Here is a 22,210-nt window from a genome sequence, read left to right on the forward strand (position 1 = left end):
ACCACCAAGCATCATCAGCCAGGCAGCAGAATAAAGGAATACATTGTGAAAATAATCACCCACCACTGTGGGACAGAACTCTGCCTACCAATGTTTTAAAGCATCTCATGTGACATAGCTGGCAAAACAAAATATGTCATCAGAAAATCCAGAAGGTAATGGCTTTTCCCCAGTGACAGGTATCCCCAGTTTTGGTATTCACCTATTGACTGTTTTTTCATGATGTCTGAAGTCTTAACACTCAAACTAAACCGTTTATAAAAAACTGGCGTCAAACGTACTGTCATGTGTATAAATGACCCTTTGCATATATTCACTACAGTGTTCGCCTGTCTAGTTTGGTACTAGTTGATTTCATGGTGTGTGTCCGCAGGGGTATGCAAATCCCTGGTATCGCTGGATGAAAGTATATAACAATGAAAAAATTCTGGGAACCAATGTTCTAAACATTCAGTCAGAGAGTGTAGGGGCTGTTGATACATGTATTCCCTACAGATGTGGAACACATGTGGAAAAGTCTGAGATGTAGGGGAAACTGAAGAATGCATGACGCTCTGCATATTGGAAACTCACTGATGTCATCCGCAAAATATTCCACGATGGAACCAGAAAATGAGCCACAGCCTGCAGGAGTAAAGGAGATAATTAAAAATGATAATAACTGATGAATTTAACTGAATAAAAATGGCAGGCAAAGGGTTGTAACACTAAAAGAAAAAAAAAAAAACAAATTCCTGCATTACACAAATTACAGAATCATTCCTATCTTCAAATCAATGATGCTGTGAGAGTATCCTTCATAATATGTGCCTTTAACAAGCCAATGTTGTTCAACAATGTAGCTAACACACACACACACACACACACACACACACACACACACACACACACAAACATGCTATTATCAATTATGTGGAGCGAAGAGAAATACTCCCCAGAGACAGTACAAAAAAGCAAATCATTCCCAAATCAAACAGGTATGACTTCTCTCAAATTTTTAGTGAAGAAAAAAATTAGACAGCAGTAATTAGCCGGCTACCTTTATGCTTATGATTTATGATTGATAAACTTGCTGCTCAATGCTCACCTATGCTAATTCTGTAGTATCGAATCAACTCCAGACACCAGTTAATGGCTGCGTGGTATTTTTCTCTTGCTTTGCCCTTTAAGAGAGACAGAAAGATAGATCCAAGGTAACCAAGCATGCCTGACAAGTAATAACCACAACAGAAATAGCACCCAGACGCACCCACATTTTTGTTAATGAAGCTTGCCATTAAAATTTGCAGATTTATGGGCGTCTAGGCTTCTACTGAGCATTAACGTACAGTACTTGTGTTTAGTGTTTAAACATTTTTCAGGATAATATTCTTTAAGTACAGAGAAATAGTCTTCCGGTAGACCTTCACATACCAAGATGTGGTGTTAATTCAGTGTTCTATGGCTGCACAGTATCAATTCTTATTATACAAATGCATTAAATCCAATCTTATTATGAGTTCCAATGACTGCGACCTCTGAGAATCACAGCTGAAGAGCGTCTGTGCTATTTCTTTAGCAGGGGCACAGGAAGGAAGGCTGAAACCTTTTTAAATGTATGAGGATTAGCATGTGGCTTATAACACAGATGCGGCGACTTTCTGAATCACATTAAAAACAACAGTAATGGCAATGGTAATAAACCCTCACCACGAGCTGATCCATCTCCTCACAGTCAAAGGGTTTCAGGGTCCTTAAGGACACGGAGAAGCTGAGAGAGAAACAGAGCAAACTTAAACTGAATTTATGATTCTGATATTTCTGTATGCCTTTCCAGAAGGATGTCTGTGGAGCTTATATTAAATACTCCACCTGCCCTACTAATCTGCAGGTTTTCTGCCTATACATCTTATGTCATATAACATGAAATATTACGATAATATGAAAAAAAAATTGAAACATAACATGGCATGAGCTCAGCACTGGCTGAAATTTAAAACTAAGACATTTGTACCCCTTCCGGATCCTCTTCTCATCGAACAGCTGGTCATCAATGAACACTACGCTGGCTTTTTTATTCTTGCGGTTCACACTTTTTACCTGTGGGGGGCGATAGGGAACAGGAAGATGTCACAGCTGAAGGCTTGCCAATGATGACAAACATCCTAAGAAAGCGCAATGACACAGAGCTCTGTTCTTCTACTTCCTGTATCAAAGAGTGAGTCCAGGAAATGGTGTATATGCTCACCACGATCCTTTAATAGAGGTGTGAATTCCTAGCAGCAGAACATATGTAGACAACTGAATTACATGCTCACCACACACTCAAGTGACATCTAAAATAAAAACGATTTGAAACAGAAGACAGGAGATGTTACTGCACTTACCATCGCTGGCCAGAAGGGGTAATTTCTGAATTTGCACCAGACACAGATTCCCTCAGTGATGGACAGGGGCTCTGAAGTAGAATAACCATAACATTAGAGGCATACAATAGTATTAGCTTTCAGTAGGTGTACTTGCGAAAGAGAAATGACAATTAAACAGTTCAATCCTTTAAGCCAATTACATTTAAGACATCTGCATTCTAACTATCAGATTACATCTGACAAAAATAGAAAGGTTGCTGGTTCAATTCACCACTGGGGCACTGCTGCTGTACCCTTGGGCAAGGCACTTAACCCACAATTGCCTCAGTAAATATCCAGCTGTATAAATGGATAAAAAAAATAGTCGCTCGGGATAAGGGCTAATGCTATTGTTAAATAAGATCACTGTTTTCCAGCAGCAGACCCTGCTTGTAGGTGTGGTGGGTTTGAGGCTTTGAGTCACTCACTCTCCATCTGCAGCAAGAAACTGGGCAGCTCCTCGTCATCGTCATCTCCTTCCTCCTGCTCCTCTTCCTCCTCCAGCAGCAGGGAGGAGTTCAGAGGGGCGGACTCTTCCTGCAGACTCAGTTCGATGGACAGGTCAGAGGACAGAGAAGCCTCACCTGGGTGGAGACGGACAAGCAGGCACCTTGAAAAGGGACTGAGGTCGTAGTGTTACCTACGTATAATCCCAACACTTCAACTTCAACTTCTTCAGTAAAACATAGCAGCGGTGCATAACAACACTGCAGATTCCATCTAAATGCACTGCATGGTGAGGAGAGTATTGAAGTGAGTGGCCCCTTTTTTGCAAATCTGCAACACTGTCTGTTAAGATAAGTGACTGCCCCACTCAAAATTCTGTTTAAGAAAAAAAAATATGAAAAACATAAAGTTTGCTTACATTGAGTCTTCAAAACTGAGGCCAAACAGAGCAGTCGTTAGACAGGGTATAGTCCTGGATTAGCACCATCCACTATGCAATACTCTCACTGCAGTGGGAATTCTTCCTCCTTTGTTATGCAGAAAATATGATCAGAAAGTCTTGGCTGTGTGTACCTGGCCCCTCTGACTCCTCCTGGGGTTCGAACCTCAGTCTGCAGCGCTGGCGGGGCTGGATGCTGGAGTCACTCGGCTGGGCGGGGCCGGCAGAGGGTTGCTCCGCCTCTGCACAGCCCTCCCCACATCTGCGCTTAGCATCTGGGGCAGTGTCTGAAACTCCGCCCTTCTTCTGGCCCCGCCCCCTCTTTCTCAACGCTCCAGTCTCCTCTGAAGCCTGCGGCTGCCTCTTCCGGCCTCTAGGCTTTTTGTGTCCTGGCTCTGCTTCTGTCAGGAGCTTCTGATAGGACACAGGGAGCAATACCATTAGTACAGGAGACTCTCACCATTCACATGTTTACAATTTTCTCCCTGCTCCCAGGCTGCAGAAGATTACATTACATTGCATCACATTATTGGCATTTAGTAGATGCTCTTATCCAGAGCGACTTACACAGGTTACAATTTTTTTACATGTGACCCATTTATACAGCTTGATATTTACTGGGTAAATTCTGGGTTAAGTACTTTGCTTAAGAGTACAACTGCAGTGGTCCACCAGGGAATCGAACTGGCAACCTTTCAGTTACGAGTCCTGCTCCTTACCGCTATGCTACACTGCCGCGCCCTCTGCCCCACATGGCAAAAAGACCCACACCCTCCTTTGCACATCAGTCTATTATTAGTAATGCTCATCGACCTGCCCACTGACAGGAATCTCAAAAGCATCTCCTCTGTGATTGGTGAGGGTCTGATGTACTGCATCTCTGAAGCAGACTCAGACTAAATAAAATTTTAATCACACAGACAGGGAGAAAGTTTCTGCTTGAGAAGGAATCTCCAAAAAACGTGGCAGCATCTGGTCACTATAGACCTAAATACCTCACAGGTGCATTTCTGATAAACTGTTGACGCTGCTCCCTCACTAACAGCCAAAACCTTTCAAATCTGTTTCTCTGTTTACAGGTGCAGTACCTGACTCTCTGCCAAGCTGGACGCCTGGCTGCTCGGAGGTTTCCTCTGGGACACCCCACGCTTGGATCCACAGGTGGATGGAGCTCCGCTCTCTGGCGTGGAGCTGAGGAAGCTGTTCTGCAAGAGCCGGGGCCTTCGCTTCGGGGTGCTCAAATCTGAACTGAGGTCAGAGCTTATGGGGGAGGGCAGAGCTTTGTCTGTCAGCATGGATATTGATAGTGCTGATCTGAGAACAGGTGAAAGGGGCTTGGGGCTGATTGTCAGGTTCTGGTCCCTTCTCCCTGACCCCCTCCCCCTCCCTCTCCCTCTCCCTCTCCCCCTCCCCCTCCCCCTCCCAGGGCTGGTTTGAGGCGTTAGTTGCTGCATGGGCACCATCTGCATCCCATCAGCCCTTGCAGCATCACACATGACTTCACTGTGCCTGTCGGTGGTGCTGGGAGACTGGGGGCCCCTTCCTCTCCGTCTCTTCCCCAGTCTGTCTGAGGCCGCGTCTGACGGGCCATTGGGTCCATACCTGGTCACACCCCAGGGGTGAGGCGGGGAGCCAGGCTCCTGGGACACTGGCCCCTCTGAGTTTTCCTGGGGAGTCACTCGGCTAGAGCAAATCGGCTGGGCGGGTCTGGCATCGGTTGGCTCCGCCTCTGCACAGCCCTCCTCATGTCTGTCCTTTGCAGCTGGGGGAGTGTCTGAAACTCCTCCCTTCTTCTGGCCCCGCCTCCTCTTTCTCAACACTCTAGTTTCTTCTGTAGCCTCTGGCTGCCTCTTCCGGCTTCTGGGCTTTTTGTGGCCCGCTTCTGCCTCCGTCAGCGGCTCCTGATAGGACAGAGATGAACACCGTGACTACAGGAGACCCTCGCAATTTACAGATTTACCATCCTCTCCCTGCTCCAGGGCTACAGAGGACAGTGAAAACAGCTTGCATGTATTTCACACATTACATGCATTTACTGCATTACTGTGTAAAGACACATGTCAATTACTTCTTTATTGTATCATCACATTACATTAAATTTGCTGTTTCTGTATGTCAGGAACAAATTACTTTTGCACATAAGTGTATTATCAGTGCAATGTTCATGCAGTTCCCCACTGGCCGAGATCTCTCTCTTCAGGGTCTGCTGTATCTCTGACACAGACAGGCTATCACCAAACTTTTTTTAGGCATTTTCTTCCCTTTTTAACCCCACTATTTTTTTTTTTTTCTCTGTATGCAGACCCATCCTTCAGAATCGCCAACTGTATTTTTTTGGCTCATCTCACCATGACAACCTTTGCACTCACGCAGGAGCACCTGAACCAGACGAATGCAATCCTCTGACAAACTCGCACGCAGCCAATGGATATTTTTAGCACTATGAGTCACAAAGCTCACTATAGTGGAGCGGGAACTCATTGGAGGATTGGTGCTACTCCTCTGACATCGTTCGAAGGCGCCCAATGAGTCACAGGGTGCCGAGAGATGTGTGACAAGGGGACCCTTGCCAACATACGCGCTTATGTCCGTGGGAGAGCCAAGCCAACCTGTTCCGCCACTGTAGACTGCAAGACATTATCAGGTGATGACATGTCTGGTTTTAACCCCAGGCTGTAGGGCTCAGCTTGCATTCAAGATGAACTCCCTGCCAGCTGAGCCACATTTAACAGGAAGGCAGGAAGTTTCTACTTGAAAAGGAGTTTTCAAAAACATGGCTGCATCTGGTCATTATAGACCTAAACATCTAACAAGTGAATTTTTGATAAACTGTCAAAGTTGCTCCCTCACAAACATCCAAGCCCTTTCAAATCTGTTTCTCTGTTTACAGGTGCAGTACCTGACTCTCTGCCAAACTGGACGCCTGGCTGCTCGGAGGCTTCCTCTGGGACGCCCCACGCTTGGATCCACAGGTGGATGGAGTGCCGCTCTCTGGCGTGGTGCTGAGGAAGCTGTTCTGCAAAAGCCGGGGGCTTCTCTTCGGGGTGCTCAAATCTGAACTGAGGTCCGAGCTTATGGGGGAGGGTACAGCTTTGTTTGTGAGTGTTGATGACACTGATCTGAAAACAGGTGAAAGGGACTTGTGGCTGGTCATCTGGCTCTGGTCCCTTCTCCCTGACCCTCTCCCCCTCCCCCTCCCCCTCCCCCTCCCGGGGTTGGTTTGAGGTGCTGAGGGCACCATGTGTGTCCCTGCAGCCCCTGCACTGTCACACACAACCTCGCCCTTCCTGCCCCTCCCTCTCTGCCTCTTCCCTGGTCCGTTTGACGGCCCTTTGGTTGCACCTCTGCTCGCACTCCCGGGGCGAGGCGGGAGGCCTATCTCCTTGGGTTCCGTGTTTGAAGACATGAGTCCGGGTCCTGCTCTCCTGCCATCCTGGCTCGGCGTCTCCGGGGGTGAACCCCTGAGAGGTCGCGGGCTGGACCCCGGCTCAGCGCTGGGGCCAGAGTGCGGCCGCTCGCTGCCATGTTGGCCCTCCTCAGTCTCCCCCGCGCCAACGCCGCTACCGGGCGCGGCCCTCTGGTGTTTCCGGGAAAAGTGCGTGCCCAGATTGCGGACCACGCGGAGTGCCTTTGGTTTGCTCTGAGCTATTCCCTTTGGCGTCCCAGCGAGGCTGGGGGAAGCAGCTGCGCATGACGTTGCAGTAGGGGGGGTGGGGTTGAGCCGACCAGACCTCCTGGGTGACCCCGAGGTGGGAGGGGAGGGGGGGTCGTTGGAGGACAACACATTCATGGCCAGGCGCAGTGCATTGCGGTATCTCAGCTCCTGTGTAGGGGAGTCCTTCTTTCTAGATACATCTTGAGCCGCAGTGGAACCAAAAAGGAAAAAGAAATGCATTCTTACTCACAATCAAGCTAACACTGTTTGACCTAAATTAATTATGTGCTGAACCTACGCAAGTCACTCTGGATAAGAGCGTCTGCCAAATGACAATAATGTAATGTAATAAACATCAGTAAACTATAACAACAAAGTTATAAAACAGTATAAAGACAGTTATAAATGTCAAAATTTTACATGAAAGACCACACATTGAGTCCCACTGTTTCATACTAAAATCCTTGAGTTTCACATTTATTAACACCGAGAAATACTACTTCACAATTTTCAGCTTTAATTTTCTCTGCCAGGGCAGGGAGGTTGGCTTGAAGTCAAATGCTGATGAAATGAAAAGTGAGGAGGGCGCTGAGAGACATCGCAAGCCTGTTTAGTGAATGCGTTGCTTCTGTTTTGTCTGATGTGTTCTGGTGTTGTTTACATACTCATTTACAAAAAGCCTGCCATTTTTAATAATGCGTCCTTTCTTTCCTAAACGTGAGCATACAGAGTTGTGCTGTATGGGCCTTTTTTCAAATTAGTGTCAAACAGCTGCGCTAATTTATGCGATGCATTAATTAAATGATGATGACCTTTAAAATATGAACAAAATGGAAGATATGAGGTATTGAATTTGAAAACAAGAAACACTGAATCCTCACAAGTCTTCCCATAATCGGTATTTGTACAGCCTGAGTACAAGACTATAAACACCACTGCATCGTAAAACTATACTACTCCTTTGAAGTTCATTTGGAGTTGAGATAATAGGACGTGTACATGCTCTCTACAGACCAAACTATTCTAAAAAATAACTCCTTCTCTTCCACAAACACACAGTTTTTGCAATTCACAGTATTTCCAATTCAAAAACTGACTGTGATAAACACATGTATAGACCACCTTCATTCAGTATGTATCAACTTGCAAAGTGTGAAATAATCTCAAGGGAAATCACAAACCCACACATGAAAACACTCACCCAATGTGGGCAACTCAAAGGCACTACCAGAACACATTAAAGCCACACAAACAGTTTGCAAATTCATGTCCCTTTTAGAGACACACGTTCTGAACCCAGCTTTTAGTATGTGACCCTGTATTAACTCAATGCCATTTATTGTCTGGTTTATTCCTTGAATTTAAAATGCTAATAATAATAATAATAGTTCTTTTATCCTTGTTTTTATCTGTTATTTTATCACATCATTTTATCATGCTGTTTTATTATTGCTTCATCTTAAAATGTGGATTTCTATTTTTACCTTTTACAGCAGTCCCATCATATTTATTTATTCACTTTAAGCATGCTGAGGTACAAAACTAGTGTACAAATAAAGTTATACTCATTAAAGGAAAACCACCACAAATGTCACCATTGCAAATCTGGTCCCTGACTTACCAGTTTTTCAGGTAGACTGAACATGGGCTGTAGGGTATCAAAACATGTGTATCTTAAGTGGATATGAACCATGCTTGATAAAACCACAAACCACTCCTCCTACTCTAGGGTTTTCAGAATTCTCACAGCAGGAAACGTCAGCAGAACAGCAAGTTTGGCACTGGTTGCACAGCACATGATCTCCAGCTGCTCGTTATACGCAGTCTGTCCACACGGAAATGCTCTTGCTCGTAACACTCCTCGCCACACCTACGCTCAACTTAAGATGACATAAAAATGGCACTGTGTGCCAGGAGTGGCTCATTAAGAGTGAAAATCAATGGTTTGTTTGAGACTAAATGTCACACAGTTTGTTTTAGAGGGTGGCAGTGTGGCATAGTGGTTCTAAAATTTGACTTACAAGAAGGCTAAAGGTTTGAATCTCAGCTGGTGCACTGCTGTTTTACCCTTAAGCAAGGTGGTTATCTCATATTGCTTCAGTAAAATATGCAGCTCTATAATGGGACTACGGGTACTATAATCAAATAATATCAAAGTGTATTTATTTTTTGGATTTTATATCCCCAGATACGGCATATTTTATTAGAAATCCACTATCACTAATTGTCATACTGCCTTCAGCATAAGAGAGCTCCGGGAAGCACAATTTTCTGACTCCTCTGCATCCGCACACTGACAGCGCTGATGATGAGCACAGGGCGAGACAGGAGCGGCAGAGACTCACTCAGCTGGACGGAGAGCGAATCAATCCTCTCCTGGGCCAGGGGCGATGTGTCACTCTGCCGCACCCACACTCTGTGGGGAAAGAGACAGCACTGATCACCTGCTGGGCTTCAAAGGCCTGCTTCTGCATGGAGACAGACCCAAAGCTCTGCTTCTGGGAATGCAACACGACCTCATCCCACTTCCATTATAAACGTACCCCAGAGGAACTCACATGTGGCCCAGTCTGGTTTTGTCTAGTCCTGCTTACATGTTCCATACTGTGTTGGACCGTAAACTGGCTAAAAACCACCTCTGGCTTTTTCTACTGTACAGTTACAGATTTGTTTATACATAAAACCACTGAAAGGAATAGATTGATGAAATCATGAACAAAACAAAATGGAATTACACATATTCTTGTTCAACAAATGAAGTTAGATTATGTGTCCACTGCAGAGCTGGTACCTGCCCTTTCCCACTGTAGACCTGGGACTAGTCTGGCTCATTATACCACTTTTCCACTGTGGTGGTGGGACCAGATGTCCTCTTTATACCAATGTTCTGTGGCAGAGTTAGAAACAGGATGGGTCATTACACCCCTTTTCCGCTGCAGAATTAGGACTAGGCCGGCTCCCTCGAGTGGCTGACCTTAGACAGGAAAGTCTCAGCCTTGGACTAAAGAGGAAGTCCAGCCAGTCATCTCCAACTGGGCAGATGCCAGAATTCAGTGTGTCATAATGTAATAAAGCTCTGGTTGAGTACCACAAAGGAAAAGTAATCATGCTGTACCAGAGGCAGGAAGTTTGTGGCCCAGCTCATTTGAGCCTTCTTCCAGCTCTATGATGTAAAAGGATTATCATGCTTGCTGCAACTGAAACAATTCAATACTATGTAAGGGAGGATGATTAATTTCCAACAGTAAATTTATCTGTATTCCTTCCTTAGTCAAAGTTGTTGCAGCTGTGGTATAAAAACGCTAACCAATGATACTCCATGGCAGTATCAACATCGCTGTAGAAATATAATCAATATAAGTGGTATAACTGTAAAACCCTACCTTTTCTCTTCTCCAAGTATTTCCACTTCAATGTTCTTTCTCCGTTTAGAATTCTGACCAGATTTGGGCAAAATCTGTCACAAGACACAAACAACAAACAACTAAATTAATTTAAACAGTTTGTTGTTTAAGTAAAGGTAGACTCATTTATATATAGCACAAATGAAAATGTGTAAGATTGAGAGCAACGTTATTTACAGCCACATTTTGCCATTTTGCAGCGTACGATTGGTGCACACAGCTGGATGTTTAACAGAAAATTCCGTGGGGGCATTTGTACATACAAGGCCATGGCGAGACTAACACCTGTAGCAGCACTCCACCCCCTTTCCCAGACAATACCTTCGCTGGCCACAGCCGCCCCTTCCATCGACAGAAGACGTACGGATCCCTCTCCATTTCTCATCAGGACTTGAAATGTGTGCACGCTCTCACAGGTTTTCGGTATGTGACTGCTCATCATAGGCACGAAATATTCACACAGCTATTAATTTATAACTCAGAATAAATAAGGTGATGTTTTACTGTGACTTGGAGGTTTTATGTTAAAGGCAGGTTTTGAATACTCATGTTAATTGATCACTTTCTTGCCCATTGAAAGGCTGTCGGGGTTCTGCAGCGCGCAGTGCCAAGACTGAGCTTCACGTTTTTTAGTAGCATTACATTTAGCAGCATTGCGAAGTAATCACAGCCCTGCTAGACGTGAGATGTCTAAATTACAATTAGCTATATACTTCGCGACTAATTCACACAGAAGAAAACTCAGGCGAAGTAGGAGAAGGGCTGCCAACACACGCATTTACCGCGGTCGAACAGGGCTCTACCAAGTGATCGTCATGCATAGTGCAGTGTGGGGCAAATGTAAAGAGGAAGTCTGATTTCAGTTAAACGTGGAGGCACATATTTTTAAGTACAGTTGGATTTTAGCACGCATGGCTACTGATCATAATAAATTCGCGTAAAACATTTATCCCCATAATTTAGACACGCTTTTGCAAACGCGTACTGTACATGCCCACTCTGCAGCGCTGATTTAACCTCCACTCTTATCTTGTCTTTGCCTTATGGGACAATCTATATCTGGGGAATAAAAGCTGGTTACGTAGACCCCACTTTGTGTTGTGTGAAATGTAGCTAGCTAGTAATCTAACGTTACCGGAAACCATTTTGGTAGCTAACCAGCTAGCTATAACTACCTACTATGCAATTCGATACATTAACATCGGCAGCTGTTCAGCTTCATTTCGACAACAACCTAACATTACATTGCAGATCCACAATCGTTATAAGTCTTTAAAGCTGTAGCTATGCAGCTAAGGTCTGATACCTGCTCATTTGTTCTGCAGCCCTGTTTTTATTTTGTTTCTCGCCACCAACTTCTTAAATCCACAACAATCTTCGAACATACTCACTTCCGGTTGCATGACCCGTCCAGTAAAACGCACACATTTCAGTGCGCGAGCCAGTGACGTTAGAGCTGGATGGGTGGGCGGGTACATTTAGCAGAAACCAATATGGCGACGAGTGGGCCGAGGCATGCAAGCTTCCTATTGACCCTAATGGAGAAACTGGTCGCTTTCCCCACGAAAATAATATATTTATATTGGCATTGTAGTCCCAGTTTAACTCAGAATAAGGATAAGAATACGAAACGTTGCGTGGTTGTTCTTGACACGAGTGCATAAGCAAGTTTTTACGAGTTGTTTAACTCCTCGTTGTCTCCCACGTTGGTTTGAACTCTGCAAATTCTTGAACTCTACAGTCATTTACCCTGATCATTTAAAACTACTCACTGGAAACGCGTTTCGCGATAAAAAGTCTACAAGAAGTTAAGATATTGTAAACTAGTGTGAGCCTCGTAAATGAAATGAACTGAGTCGTTCTGCGGTACAGTCTGCAGACTTTGAGATAGATTGTGCCAAAATCAAAATGACAAAGATGTGTAAGGAAGGGGAGTGAAGAGAGAATCCGTGCATCATTAATGATGTGTTAACAGCAAACATTGGCTAGTGTGTATTTTATTAATACGAATGGTATTCGAGGATCAAAATATTTAGACTGCGTTTACTAGTAAACTACTGTTAATCAACGTATTTCCTGTTAAACCGTTTAACATAATAGTATTATTTTTGTTTTGTGCATTTTCAAATACTTATATTTAAAACTAACATAAACATAATTATTTCATCGCAGTCCATTTAAATGGCCTGTTATTAATAGGAATTCATTTTACAGTGTTGCTAAAGAACAGAATAGAAAAGGAGTTCCCAGCCTTTTTCGTCCGATGCCCTTCATACATGAGAAACCCCAATCCCATTCTAGCCAAACAAAACCTAACAATGGTAACACTTGTTAAATAATATTAATTATATATTAAATTGATAACATTAATGTTAAAAAAAAATGTTACTTTCATGGCAATGACAAAGTTTTGTAAGATTAATGTCTTGGTATTGTATGCTGACAGCCCTTTGATTTTGTTCTGAAATTAAATGAAGTGCACATACACTTGACCACATGAAAATCAGACATGAGATTCCAGACCTTCCTGGTTGAATACATCTTGAGGAAAGAAATTGAAGCTCTGTCCTAATAATTATGATCTTCTCTGACCCTCTTTAAATTGCAGAGATCTGTAATTGATAGAGCTTAGTGTGTCTATAGATGGCATGTATTTCATTAATAATTGACACGTATATCCTTCATCCTCTCTCAGTAAAAATTGTTTGCATTTGAGAGTTGTCAATGACTATATGATAGTTGTTTCATGCAAAGGCCATACTGTAATACAGTAGCAGCTTCATGGACATGCATTTAATCGCATCAGGGATCTATCTATTTACACCACGTCCCTAGACGGGTCGTTTTACCTAAAGGCTGCAATTACTAATTCAGGAGTACTGCCTACTAATCCATGCCTGCTACGATATCATGTACAATTGGCTGAGGTGAAAGGGGAGGAGTTTTAATTAAACTGCCCCTCATCCATAGGAAAAAAGACCCCTGTGTCCACGGATGACTTCCAGAGTCAGGGAGGAATGCGGCGATCGTGGGAAATGTAAGTTTGCTTCTCCCCCCGTCTTAGTTATGTCGTTTAAAATAAACACTGTAAACCGTGAACGTAGTATATATATCATCCAGCTAGTGGGTATTTTATAATAAGGTACAGACTTTTAACTAGCGGTGCTAACGTTAGCTGGCTAGTCTGTACCTTGAAATTACGACACTGATCGACACCGGCAGCCAGTCACGACCACCTTATTTTTGTTGTCATTGAACATATACTCCATCGTCCTTTATGTTAGACTGGAAAAGCTAGTTAGTCATTTATAAGAAAAATAGAAGTAAGGTAGCTAGCTAGCTACTTGTACGCTATTTGAAGAGCAGAATGGCTAACTAGCTGACTAGCCTATACGTTCGTTTCCAGTTCAGAAAAACACAAAGACTTGCTAGCTGACTTACTGAGTCTGGAATCACCATGACATAAACATTTCCGTAGTTAATTCGTTAGCCAGCTATTTAGATAATGCGACGAGCCTGGCTTTTTATTGGCTAGCATGTAACCTACTAGCTGTAGATTATCCATCCGCTGACCAGTGAATTGAATTCAATGTTACTATTTATTGTTGCTGGTAGGAATGTCCAGAAGAGGTTAAACAAAAATCACTGCAGTCCCTTTAACCGGGGTTTGTTGTGAGAAGGAGATGACGTCAGTAGGAATGGTATGCACAAAATTAAAGCCCACCAGACGGGCCCCCGCGAGTTCTCCGCTAACACCCCCCCCCCCCCCCCCCCAATGACGGGGTGGTCAAAACAGCATGAGAAGACCTAGTCAGGCACTTACCAAATAGGTATACATAATTGTGGACGTCTAAGACCGCTAAACAAAGCTTAAATGTATAAGTAATGCAACGAATGTGGGCTTTAGTATTGTGAGATGTTTCGACGAAAGTAAGAGGCCCTCGGTTTTTGTCTTTCCGTTTTAAATAACAGCACAGTTCAGAGAACGTCAATGAAAGAATAAGTCTGTTCTCATCAATCCAACTGCCTCCCTGTTTTCCTAAGTTGCTGAAATCTACAGGCTTTAACACCGGCTTTGGAGACCAGGCCGTCAGTGACAGCGCTTAAAGGGACATTATTTGGAGCAGACCATGGCTTCCTTCAGACAGGAGGATGTAGAGCTTTATTACGAGATGGACGAAGAGCTGGGGAGGTGAGATCACTGTGTGTGTGAATCACTGCTACATGTTGCAGCGTATCAGGGTAAAAACTGCTGGGCGGGTTGAAACAGAATTTGCGGGGTGTGTGTACCTGTACATGCAAGGCGGTGGACTTTTTATTGAGGCCCAGTTGAATAAATTCCTCAGCCTTCAGAGTGACAGTGAGTCTGGAAACAGTTGTACCCCCCTCTGCTTTCTTCAGCCTCAGCTGATAAATCAGGAGGTTCTGCTGAGTTATTCATCATCACACTGGTAAAAAACACATCTTCACGTGGCTGAGTGAATCACATTAAGTTGGTGTATCCTTCTTCTCAATACTGATGAAAGGACCTGATGATGCCAAACAAAGGGTTAATGTTTTATTTTAGCCATTATTACATATTACATTGATAGTGTATGTGTGCAGTCTATATCATTATGTAGGGGGTTGTCAGTAATGTTAATGTAAAAATTATTAATAACTGTATACATGCATAGGTATGATCTGCTTGTTTGGTTTGATTTGATTGGTTTTTGTAGTATACTTCCATTGCAGGCTTCTGGCTTCTGTTGCACAAATTAACTTGTGGTAGGGCTTGAATAGTCTTATGCTCACACTCACTGTGAGTGGAGTGTTGTTAGCCTGGTCAGACACTGTTGCTCATTCAACTTGAATGGATACACTTATGTTCTGTTGTGCTGGAAGTCGCTCTGGATAAGAGCGTCTGCTAAATGTATGTAACGTAATGATTACTGCTTTGTGTCTCTGAGGGTGATGATTAATTTTGTACATCACGGCTTGTTACGCAAGCCCTTTTTTCATAGGAACAGATTTGGGAAGGTGAACAGTGTGGGCCCAGAGGATGACTCATCCCACTTGCAGAAAGTCAGAGTCTGTGTTCCCTACCTTTATATGGAAGCATTGTTTCCTGCACAGCTTTGCAGCTAGAGTGACATCATTTCTTTGCTATGCGTGTTCTCTCTGTGATCGTTGCCTCACGCCTGGCCTCAGTGTGGGGAGGGTATCGTCAGTTTACAGGGAAAGAGGAACTGAGGAGTTCACAGGGAGGTGTCAACAGCAGTGCTGTGCAGAATAATGCCAGGAAAACACTCCCCTGTCCCGGGACAGCATAGGGCTGGTCATCACAAGTTCGGAAACTCTTAGCTGTTGTAATAGCATTTATTGATTCCATAGGGTCCTCTCATGATTTCTGTCCCCGTTATGCTTTAAGTAAATAATGATTCATAAGTAGCACATTGTAGCCACTCTGAAATGGATTAGGTCAAATCATTGTGGTTGTCGTGAGATGTAAAATGTTGAAAACAAATATAGAGGGGGGGTGTGTCTACAAAGTGTCCACTGGCCATGTTTTCATTTCCACCCTCGCCCCCCCCCCCCCCCCCCCCCCCCTTTTCCCAGTGGGCAGTTCGCCATCGTGCGGAGGTGCCGGGAGAAGAGCACGGGGGCCGAGTACGCCGCCAAGTTCATCAAGAAGCGGCGGCTGTCGTCGAGCCGGCGCGGCGTGAGCCGCGAGGAGATCGAGCGCGAGGTGAACATCCTGCGGGAGATCCAGCACTCCAACATCATCACGCTGCACGACGTCTTCGAGAACAAGACCGACGTCATCCTCATCCTGGAGCTGGTGTCCGGCGGCGAGCTCTTCGACTTCCTGGCCGAGAAGGAGTCCCTGACCGAGGAGGAGGCCACGCAGTTCCTCAAGCAGATCCTGGACGGCGTCTACTACCTCCACTCCAAGCACATCGCCCACTTCGACCTGAAGGTGAGCGGCGCGGTCGCAGGGTGACCGCCTTTACTCCGATGCATTTGTGACAGTCCTTGTTAACCAGGGAGCCCTTGCTACCACCGCAGTAATGGCAACGAGGTGAGAAGGTTTGGGAAAACATACGACTCCACTAAATTGTAGGTGGGTGTTAAGATAATAAAAGAAACAACGAGACATCCATGAAGTGGCGGTGCACCTCAGTGTTTAATAAAGAAATTAGTACAGTTACAAAATACACCCCAGTAGGTTCTGCCACAGTTGTTGCTGTACATGTGGGGATTAAAAAAAAAAAAAAAAAAAAAAAAAAACTTTCCCAAAGGAAAAGTGCTGCAACCTCCCAACATTTCCTGCTGTTTTTCATCACTTTTAACAAATGTATAAAAAGAGACAGGCCCAAAAAAAGGCAAACCGTTACACATTCCTGGAGAGACACAAACAAATATGACCATTTATTGTAATTGTTGTTCTTTTTTAAAATATCAGTCTTTTATTACATAAATGTGATCACTTGGTCAGTGCTGCTGTCTCACTGCATTGAATGGCAAAGTAGCTTTTAGTATGAGTTGAATTACCAGCATCAGCCCCTCAGTAGGCTGTCTGAACCGAATTCTAGTAATGTGTAGCTCAAGCATTTGTAAAGTCAAAACTCATGCATGAGAGGGAGCTGCAGGAAATGCAATCAGAACCTTTGGAGATAACCTGTATCCTTGTGACATTCAAGAAATCTTATCATGGTTACCGACGAGATTGGGAAAGCTCATAGAAAATAGGCTGCCAATGAAAACGTTTTCAGTTTGACTGACAGGCAGTGAACCTGACTTCATTACCCTTTTCAATCTGAGCCAGAGCGCAGATTCTCCATATTGAAGATTCTGAAGTAAACATGATGGACAGCTCCAGGTGTCTTGGGAGATACTTGAGACAGCAGATTTTTTTTGCAATAACTGCTTGCTTAATAAATATGCCGAATACCCTCAGAATTCTCCGGTACCTGTTCCTCACCCCTCCGCAGAGCGAAAGAATGATTTTGTTAAAACTGCAGAGTTGCTAATGCATTTCAGAGGAAGGTACATGTTTGTCTCACCCTTCCAGAATATCACTAAAGGTTGCAGCTGTGGGTCAGCTTCTATGGCACAATTGGACTGTGGAGAAGCTGGCCGATACCTCTCCAATAAACAAGCCAGGAACAAAAGGTTAAAAACCAAACAGACTAAGAAACCAGCCTATACAAGCCCACAGCAGGGACACAGTGAGCCCTTCCTGCTCTGCAGCCACACCTGTATTTAGTCAGGCTTCAGTAGTAAGGTGTGGCTCGTTATCCAATCGGATGGTTCCCCTACAAATTGCCGACATGTGCACCCAATTAACAAATGATTGTTACAAATTTGACAAGTAGTCTCTAGGGAGAGGTGGGTGAAGACTCTCCTTCACATGGACATTCCAAAGTGGGAGGAAATGGGGAAAAGTGTTGGGCATTATAAATGACAAAAAAAAAGAAAATCTTAAGAGTTGGACTGTGGCTAGTGTCGAGCAGCTGTGGAATTCATTCCTTCAGCATTACCGTAGTACTTACCACAGTGGAAAAAGAAAGAATGCTTATTTTAGTGGAATGGGTAGGAATTCTTACTCCACTGGATGGGATAGTTATACTTACCCTAGTGGAGAGGGTGGTTGTATTAACGCCAATGGAAGGGATAGTTGTAGTAACTCCAGTGGAGCTGGTAGAGATGAACCATATTTTGTGCCACAGCCTGAAAACATCATGCTTCTGGATAAGGACGTTCCTAGCCCCCGGATCAAGCTGATTGACTTCGGGATCGCCCATCAGATCAAAGCGGGGAACGAGTTCAAGAACATCTTTGGTACCCCCGAGTTTGTAGGTGTGTCCCTGTCTTTAATTATTTTGTAGTTGTAGTTTATTGATACATACTTTCAAATATGATTCAATCCCCAGACGTATATTATTGCATTAACCCCACTGAAGCAATCCACGCTTGGCATTGACATTTTCAAATCTTGTGAAAAACAGCTTAGTGGATGGATTCGTAATGTTGGCTCTTTTGCCGTTTACAGCTCCTGAAATAGTGAATTATGAACCCCTGGGCCTGGAGGCTGACATGTGGTGAGTGTGATACACACTTCAGTCTGCACATCAGATACATACACACACATGTATAACCTATGCCTTCAGTTAAGTCATACTTAGTGTAACTTTCAGTATGTTACTCATCATTTCATGCTGATGCATATTATTTTATAAACAGTCTGATGAAAGGAGAAAGAAATTTGTACCAATAGGCATTGTTTTCCAAGCTGATCAGTTTTGAATTCAAGTTGGTTTTAATTTGATGTCCATGTTTTCTAACCGTGCTGTGAACCATGTTCTTTTTCTCAGGAGCATCGGAGTGATCACATACATACTGTAAGTGCTCCTTTCCACTGAAACCACCATTGTTCTTTAATTAACATAGTATTTGTGGTATCCACCAACAATGCTGTGGGGCAGTGGTTAGAGAGCTCTGGTTTGTAGCAGAAGGTCACAGTCTTGCTTGAGCAAGACTCATTAGTTTTAGTAAATATGTAAATGTATTCAGCTTTATAAATGAATAATATGTAAAAAATGCTATATAACCTGCCCTGGGCTAGCAAAGAAATTATGATAACAAAGTGAAAAAATCAATAATTAAAAAATAATCATTGCTAATTATTAATGATCAGTTATTTTAATTTGGACAGTGTTTTATGCTAGCTTCTTCACCTCTAAGGAGTCATTTCAACACAGGAACATAATGTAATCAGTGTCAGTTTTTCTGCACCAGTATATGATTCAACCAGTGATTTTGGAGGATTGATTGCAAACATGACATCGTTCAGGCTGAGTGGCGCCTCCCCGTTCCTGGGCGAGTCCAAGCAGGAGACGCTGACCAACATCTCCGCTGTCAACTACGACTTTGACGAGGAGTACTTCAGCAGCACCAGCGAGCTGGCAAAGGACTTCATCCGCAGGCTGCTTGTGAAGGACCCTAAGTGAGCACATCTTTCACTGTGTGGGGAGAAGAGTCTCATGAGGTTCTTTACTCAGTATGGTTAATCCATAAACCTGTAACCTGCATTTTCATGGGTCGTGGAAAGGTTTTTCTTGATACTATTTTTTCTAGTAATGCTATTACAACTATTTTTTTAAAAATGCTGACGTATATACTGATTTGCGTTTCTTTTGTTCTTGATTTTCACGTTATATCTTATCTTATCTTAATATCTTCCTTTTTAGGAAGAGAATGACTATTCAAGACAGTCTGGAGCATCCCTGGATCAAGGTGTGGAATCTTCCTATGTTCCTCCTCCATCTGGAGCTTCTGAGAATTGTGAGCTATTCGATGCATGTATTAACCCTTTAATTTCTTCCTCTTCCTCTCCCTCCCACTCACCCCCCTCCCCCTCGCCAGGTGATCAAGCGGCGGAACGTGCGGCAGGAGGACAGCGGCCGCAAGCCGGAGCGCCGGCGCCTGAAGACCACCCGCCTGAAGGAGTACACCATCAAGTCCCACTCCAGCATGCCGCCCAACAACACCTACGTCAACTTCGAGCGCTTCTCACAGGTGCTGGAGCAGATCGGCGTGGCCGAGGAGGGCCTGCGTGAGCTGGGCCGCAACCAGCGGTCCTGCCGCGACGACGTGGCCGCCCTGCTGTCCATCTACGAGGAGAAGGAGGGCTGGTACCGCGAGGAGCGCGAGAGCGTGGAGGGCGACCTGCGGCAGATCCGCCAGGCGCTGCAGAGCACGCAGGCCCAGCGGCGGCAGAGCCAGGAGGAGGCGCGGGCCGCCATGCTCTCCGCCAACGCCCTCAAGCGCAGGCTGGGCCGGCTGGAGAACCGCTACGAGGTGCTAGCCGAGCAGGTGGCGTCCGAGGTGCGCTGGGTGGAGGAGCTGGTGCGCTCCCTCGACTCCGAGAAGGACACGCCGGGCACTGGCATGCGCTGATTTTTATTTTGTTGCCATTTTCTTTTATTGTTTGGGGAGGGGGCCAGGATCGGGGGGGTTGGGAGGGTGGTGGGGTTGGGGTGTCTGCAAGTAAGCATCCCTAGAAGCGGTATCATCCCTCACTCTTTCACGGACTGTCACTCTCTCTTCGGCTTCTCCAAAGTAATGACGGTACCTTCTTTTTGCCAGTAGATGGTGACAAGGCACTAATAAGGGCAACCACCAAATCCTATGCCTGTTCAGTGGTACTGTCTCTCATCAAAATCAAGATGGATATCCCAACATCCCTGCAAAAAATAAGATAGTAGTGTCATTTCAGACTTTTAGCAACAAACACATACAGCACATATTTCCAGCATGTCAGTGCCCACTACATGCTGTTATTGATAAGCTATCATTGTAAAGTGACAGTGTCAAAGTGGCAAATGTTACCTGTTATTAGTACTGTCCTCTTGAGTGAAGTACACATTCAGTGTGATTTACAATGACTTAATGAAACAAATGTAAAACATCATTACGATTGCTCAGTACTGTCTGCACGTTGCTGCTGTGTTGGGTCCATGTAGAAAACTGTCTGTGCAATCGCACCCAGCAGCAGGCTGCCGTGCAATGTGTCTTACCTGACCTTCTGAACCAGTCAGATGGCAGCATCGTGCATTTCGAACTCTGGCTCTGCCCTGACATCTTTCCGCAATCACAGCCACCATTTCACTCTTGCCTTTGTGAAGCTTGCTACACGTGTTTTGCTTGGTGTGTTGATGCAGAAGCAATCGAACTACATGCAAGAAAATGCAGAGAGTGTGGAAAGCTCCGCTTCCCGTCTGGGAGATTTGAGCAGATGTTGCAAATGCATGCTCTTGAGCTGATAGCCAGTGGTGCAGCGATTAGCTGCAAAGAGGGAGTGAGTTCAGATGGAGAGTGATGTCTAAGCGTGTGCTGTGCCTGTATCCTGGAACAATGTGCAATTGAAATGTCTTAGACTTGCTAGAGCAAAAAAAAATACAGCAAAGTAGCTGTGTCTGCTGACATGTTATGATTCATGCAAATGGCACACTTGCAAATTATGCACCAAATATCATGCATGGCCTTAAGTCAGCTGTCTGACTGTTTAACTGTATCCTTATGTTGCCTTTATTTTGTAATGACCACATCTGACAACATTCCATGTGTCGTTTTTATTTTTTTTTTGAATGCATGACATTCCATTTGTAGAATGAATTATTTAACTGATCACTTTGAGGATGCTGCAGTGTTATAAACTCTTTTGTGGGTGCTATTGCTTGTGAAATGTGATTGTATGCAATCAATGCATCCAGTTAAATGAGGTGTGTGTTTCTTCTTAGTAAACATGAGATAAACTCAATGTTATGCTCCACGGTCTCAGTTCTGCTTATCTTGTATGTCAGAGGAGCTGTGGGGTTTGGAATCACATGATGTATCCTTGCTGTGTGAATGCCTCTGAAATATGGCGTCTCCCAAATAAAGAACATGTATTATAAAATAAAATTAATGTAAAAAATGTAATGAGTTTGCGATTAGCCCAAATTATTCCATTGTTTAACATTCCCTGCTCATGTTGGTTTTGGAAGAGGGGAATGGAGGGAGTTGCTTTATTAGGTGAAATAATATCTTTCACAGCCAAACAGGCCCCTGAAAAGGGGAGGTTATGAAAGTGGGAGGCTTGTTCAGTGTGTTGTAAATACTAGATGAGTACTGGAACATCCTCCTCTAGGATCTGGTTTCTCTAATAATCACCCGTTTAGCCTTTTATTGGGGGTAGTGGTCTCAGTTAACCTCAAGCACTGGTTAGATGAATTGTGTTTATGTGATTCGAATTCATTAAAAATAACTTGCAGACATAGCTTTACCTATATCCTTGTGCTATAAAAGCATACCTCCAACAGAACATATGTGTAATGAAGAACAACCAGGAGAG

General features: G+C 44.2%; 2 protein-coding genes across 5 annotated transcripts in view; one reads left to right on the top strand and one right to left on the bottom strand.

The window, feature by feature from the left end:
• The window catches only part of LOC118795601 (PWWP domain-containing DNA repair factor 3A-like), a 14,563-nt gene extending 2,850 nt beyond the window's left edge, over positions 1 to 11,713 (bottom strand). The window contains exons 1-13 of one of the 3 annotated variants that reach the window (XM_036554212.1): positions 11,639 to 11,713; positions 10,654 to 10,763; positions 10,312 to 10,385; positions 9,274 to 9,344; positions 6,173 to 7,128; positions 4,362 to 5,174; positions 3,408 to 3,687; positions 2,816 to 2,971; positions 2,367 to 2,437; positions 1,994 to 2,079; positions 1,690 to 1,750; positions 1,088 to 1,163; positions 574 to 624 (exon numbers count right to left, since the gene is read on the bottom strand). In XM_036554212.1, the coding sequence (XP_036410105.1) occupies positions 574 to 624; positions 1,088 to 1,163; positions 1,690 to 1,750; positions 1,994 to 2,079; positions 2,367 to 2,437; positions 2,816 to 2,971; positions 3,408 to 3,687; positions 4,362 to 5,174; positions 6,173 to 7,128; positions 9,274 to 9,344; positions 10,312 to 10,385; positions 10,654 to 10,710 (2,752 nt within the window). In that variant the 5' untranslated portion in view covers positions 10,711 to 10,763; positions 11,639 to 11,713. Of the gene's footprint in view, positions 1 to 573; positions 625 to 1,087; positions 1,164 to 1,689; positions 1,751 to 1,993; positions 2,080 to 2,366; positions 2,438 to 2,815; positions 2,972 to 3,407; positions 3,688 to 4,361; positions 5,175 to 6,172; positions 7,129 to 9,273; positions 9,345 to 10,311; positions 10,386 to 10,653; positions 11,104 to 11,638 lie in introns of those variants that run through there. The other 2 variants (XM_036554214.1, XM_036554213.1) reach the window with 2 other exon arrangements.
• LOC118795602 (death-associated protein kinase 3-like) lies at positions 10,722 to 20,323 on the top strand. Of its 2 annotated transcripts, none has more exons than XM_036554215.1 (10): positions 10,722 to 10,755; positions 13,303 to 13,369; positions 14,377 to 14,524; positions 15,931 to 16,291; positions 18,045 to 18,174; positions 18,368 to 18,416; positions 18,690 to 18,716; positions 19,169 to 19,321; positions 19,566 to 19,611; positions 19,741 to 20,323. In XM_036554215.1, the coding sequence occupies exons 3-10, from the start codon at positions 14,463 to 14,465 to the stop codon at positions 20,272 to 20,274; spliced, it is 1,362 nt and encodes a 453-aa protein (XP_036410108.1). In that variant the 5' UTR covers positions 10,722 to 10,755; positions 13,303 to 13,369; positions 14,377 to 14,462; the 3' UTR covers positions 20,275 to 20,323. The 2 variants fall into 2 exon arrangements, with proteins under 2 accessions (XP_036410108.1, XP_036410110.1); XM_036554217.1 differs by having other exon boundaries at positions 14,393 to 14,524.
• Positions 20,324 to 22,210: the final 1,887 nt, after the last annotated feature.

The sequence above is a fragment of the Megalops cyprinoides genome, chromosome 20 (assembly GCF_013368585.1).
Source record: "Megalops cyprinoides isolate fMegCyp1 chromosome 20, fMegCyp1.pri, whole genome shotgun sequence".
Taxonomy (NCBI): Eukaryota; Metazoa; Chordata; class Actinopteri; order Elopiformes; family Megalopidae; genus Megalops; species Megalops cyprinoides.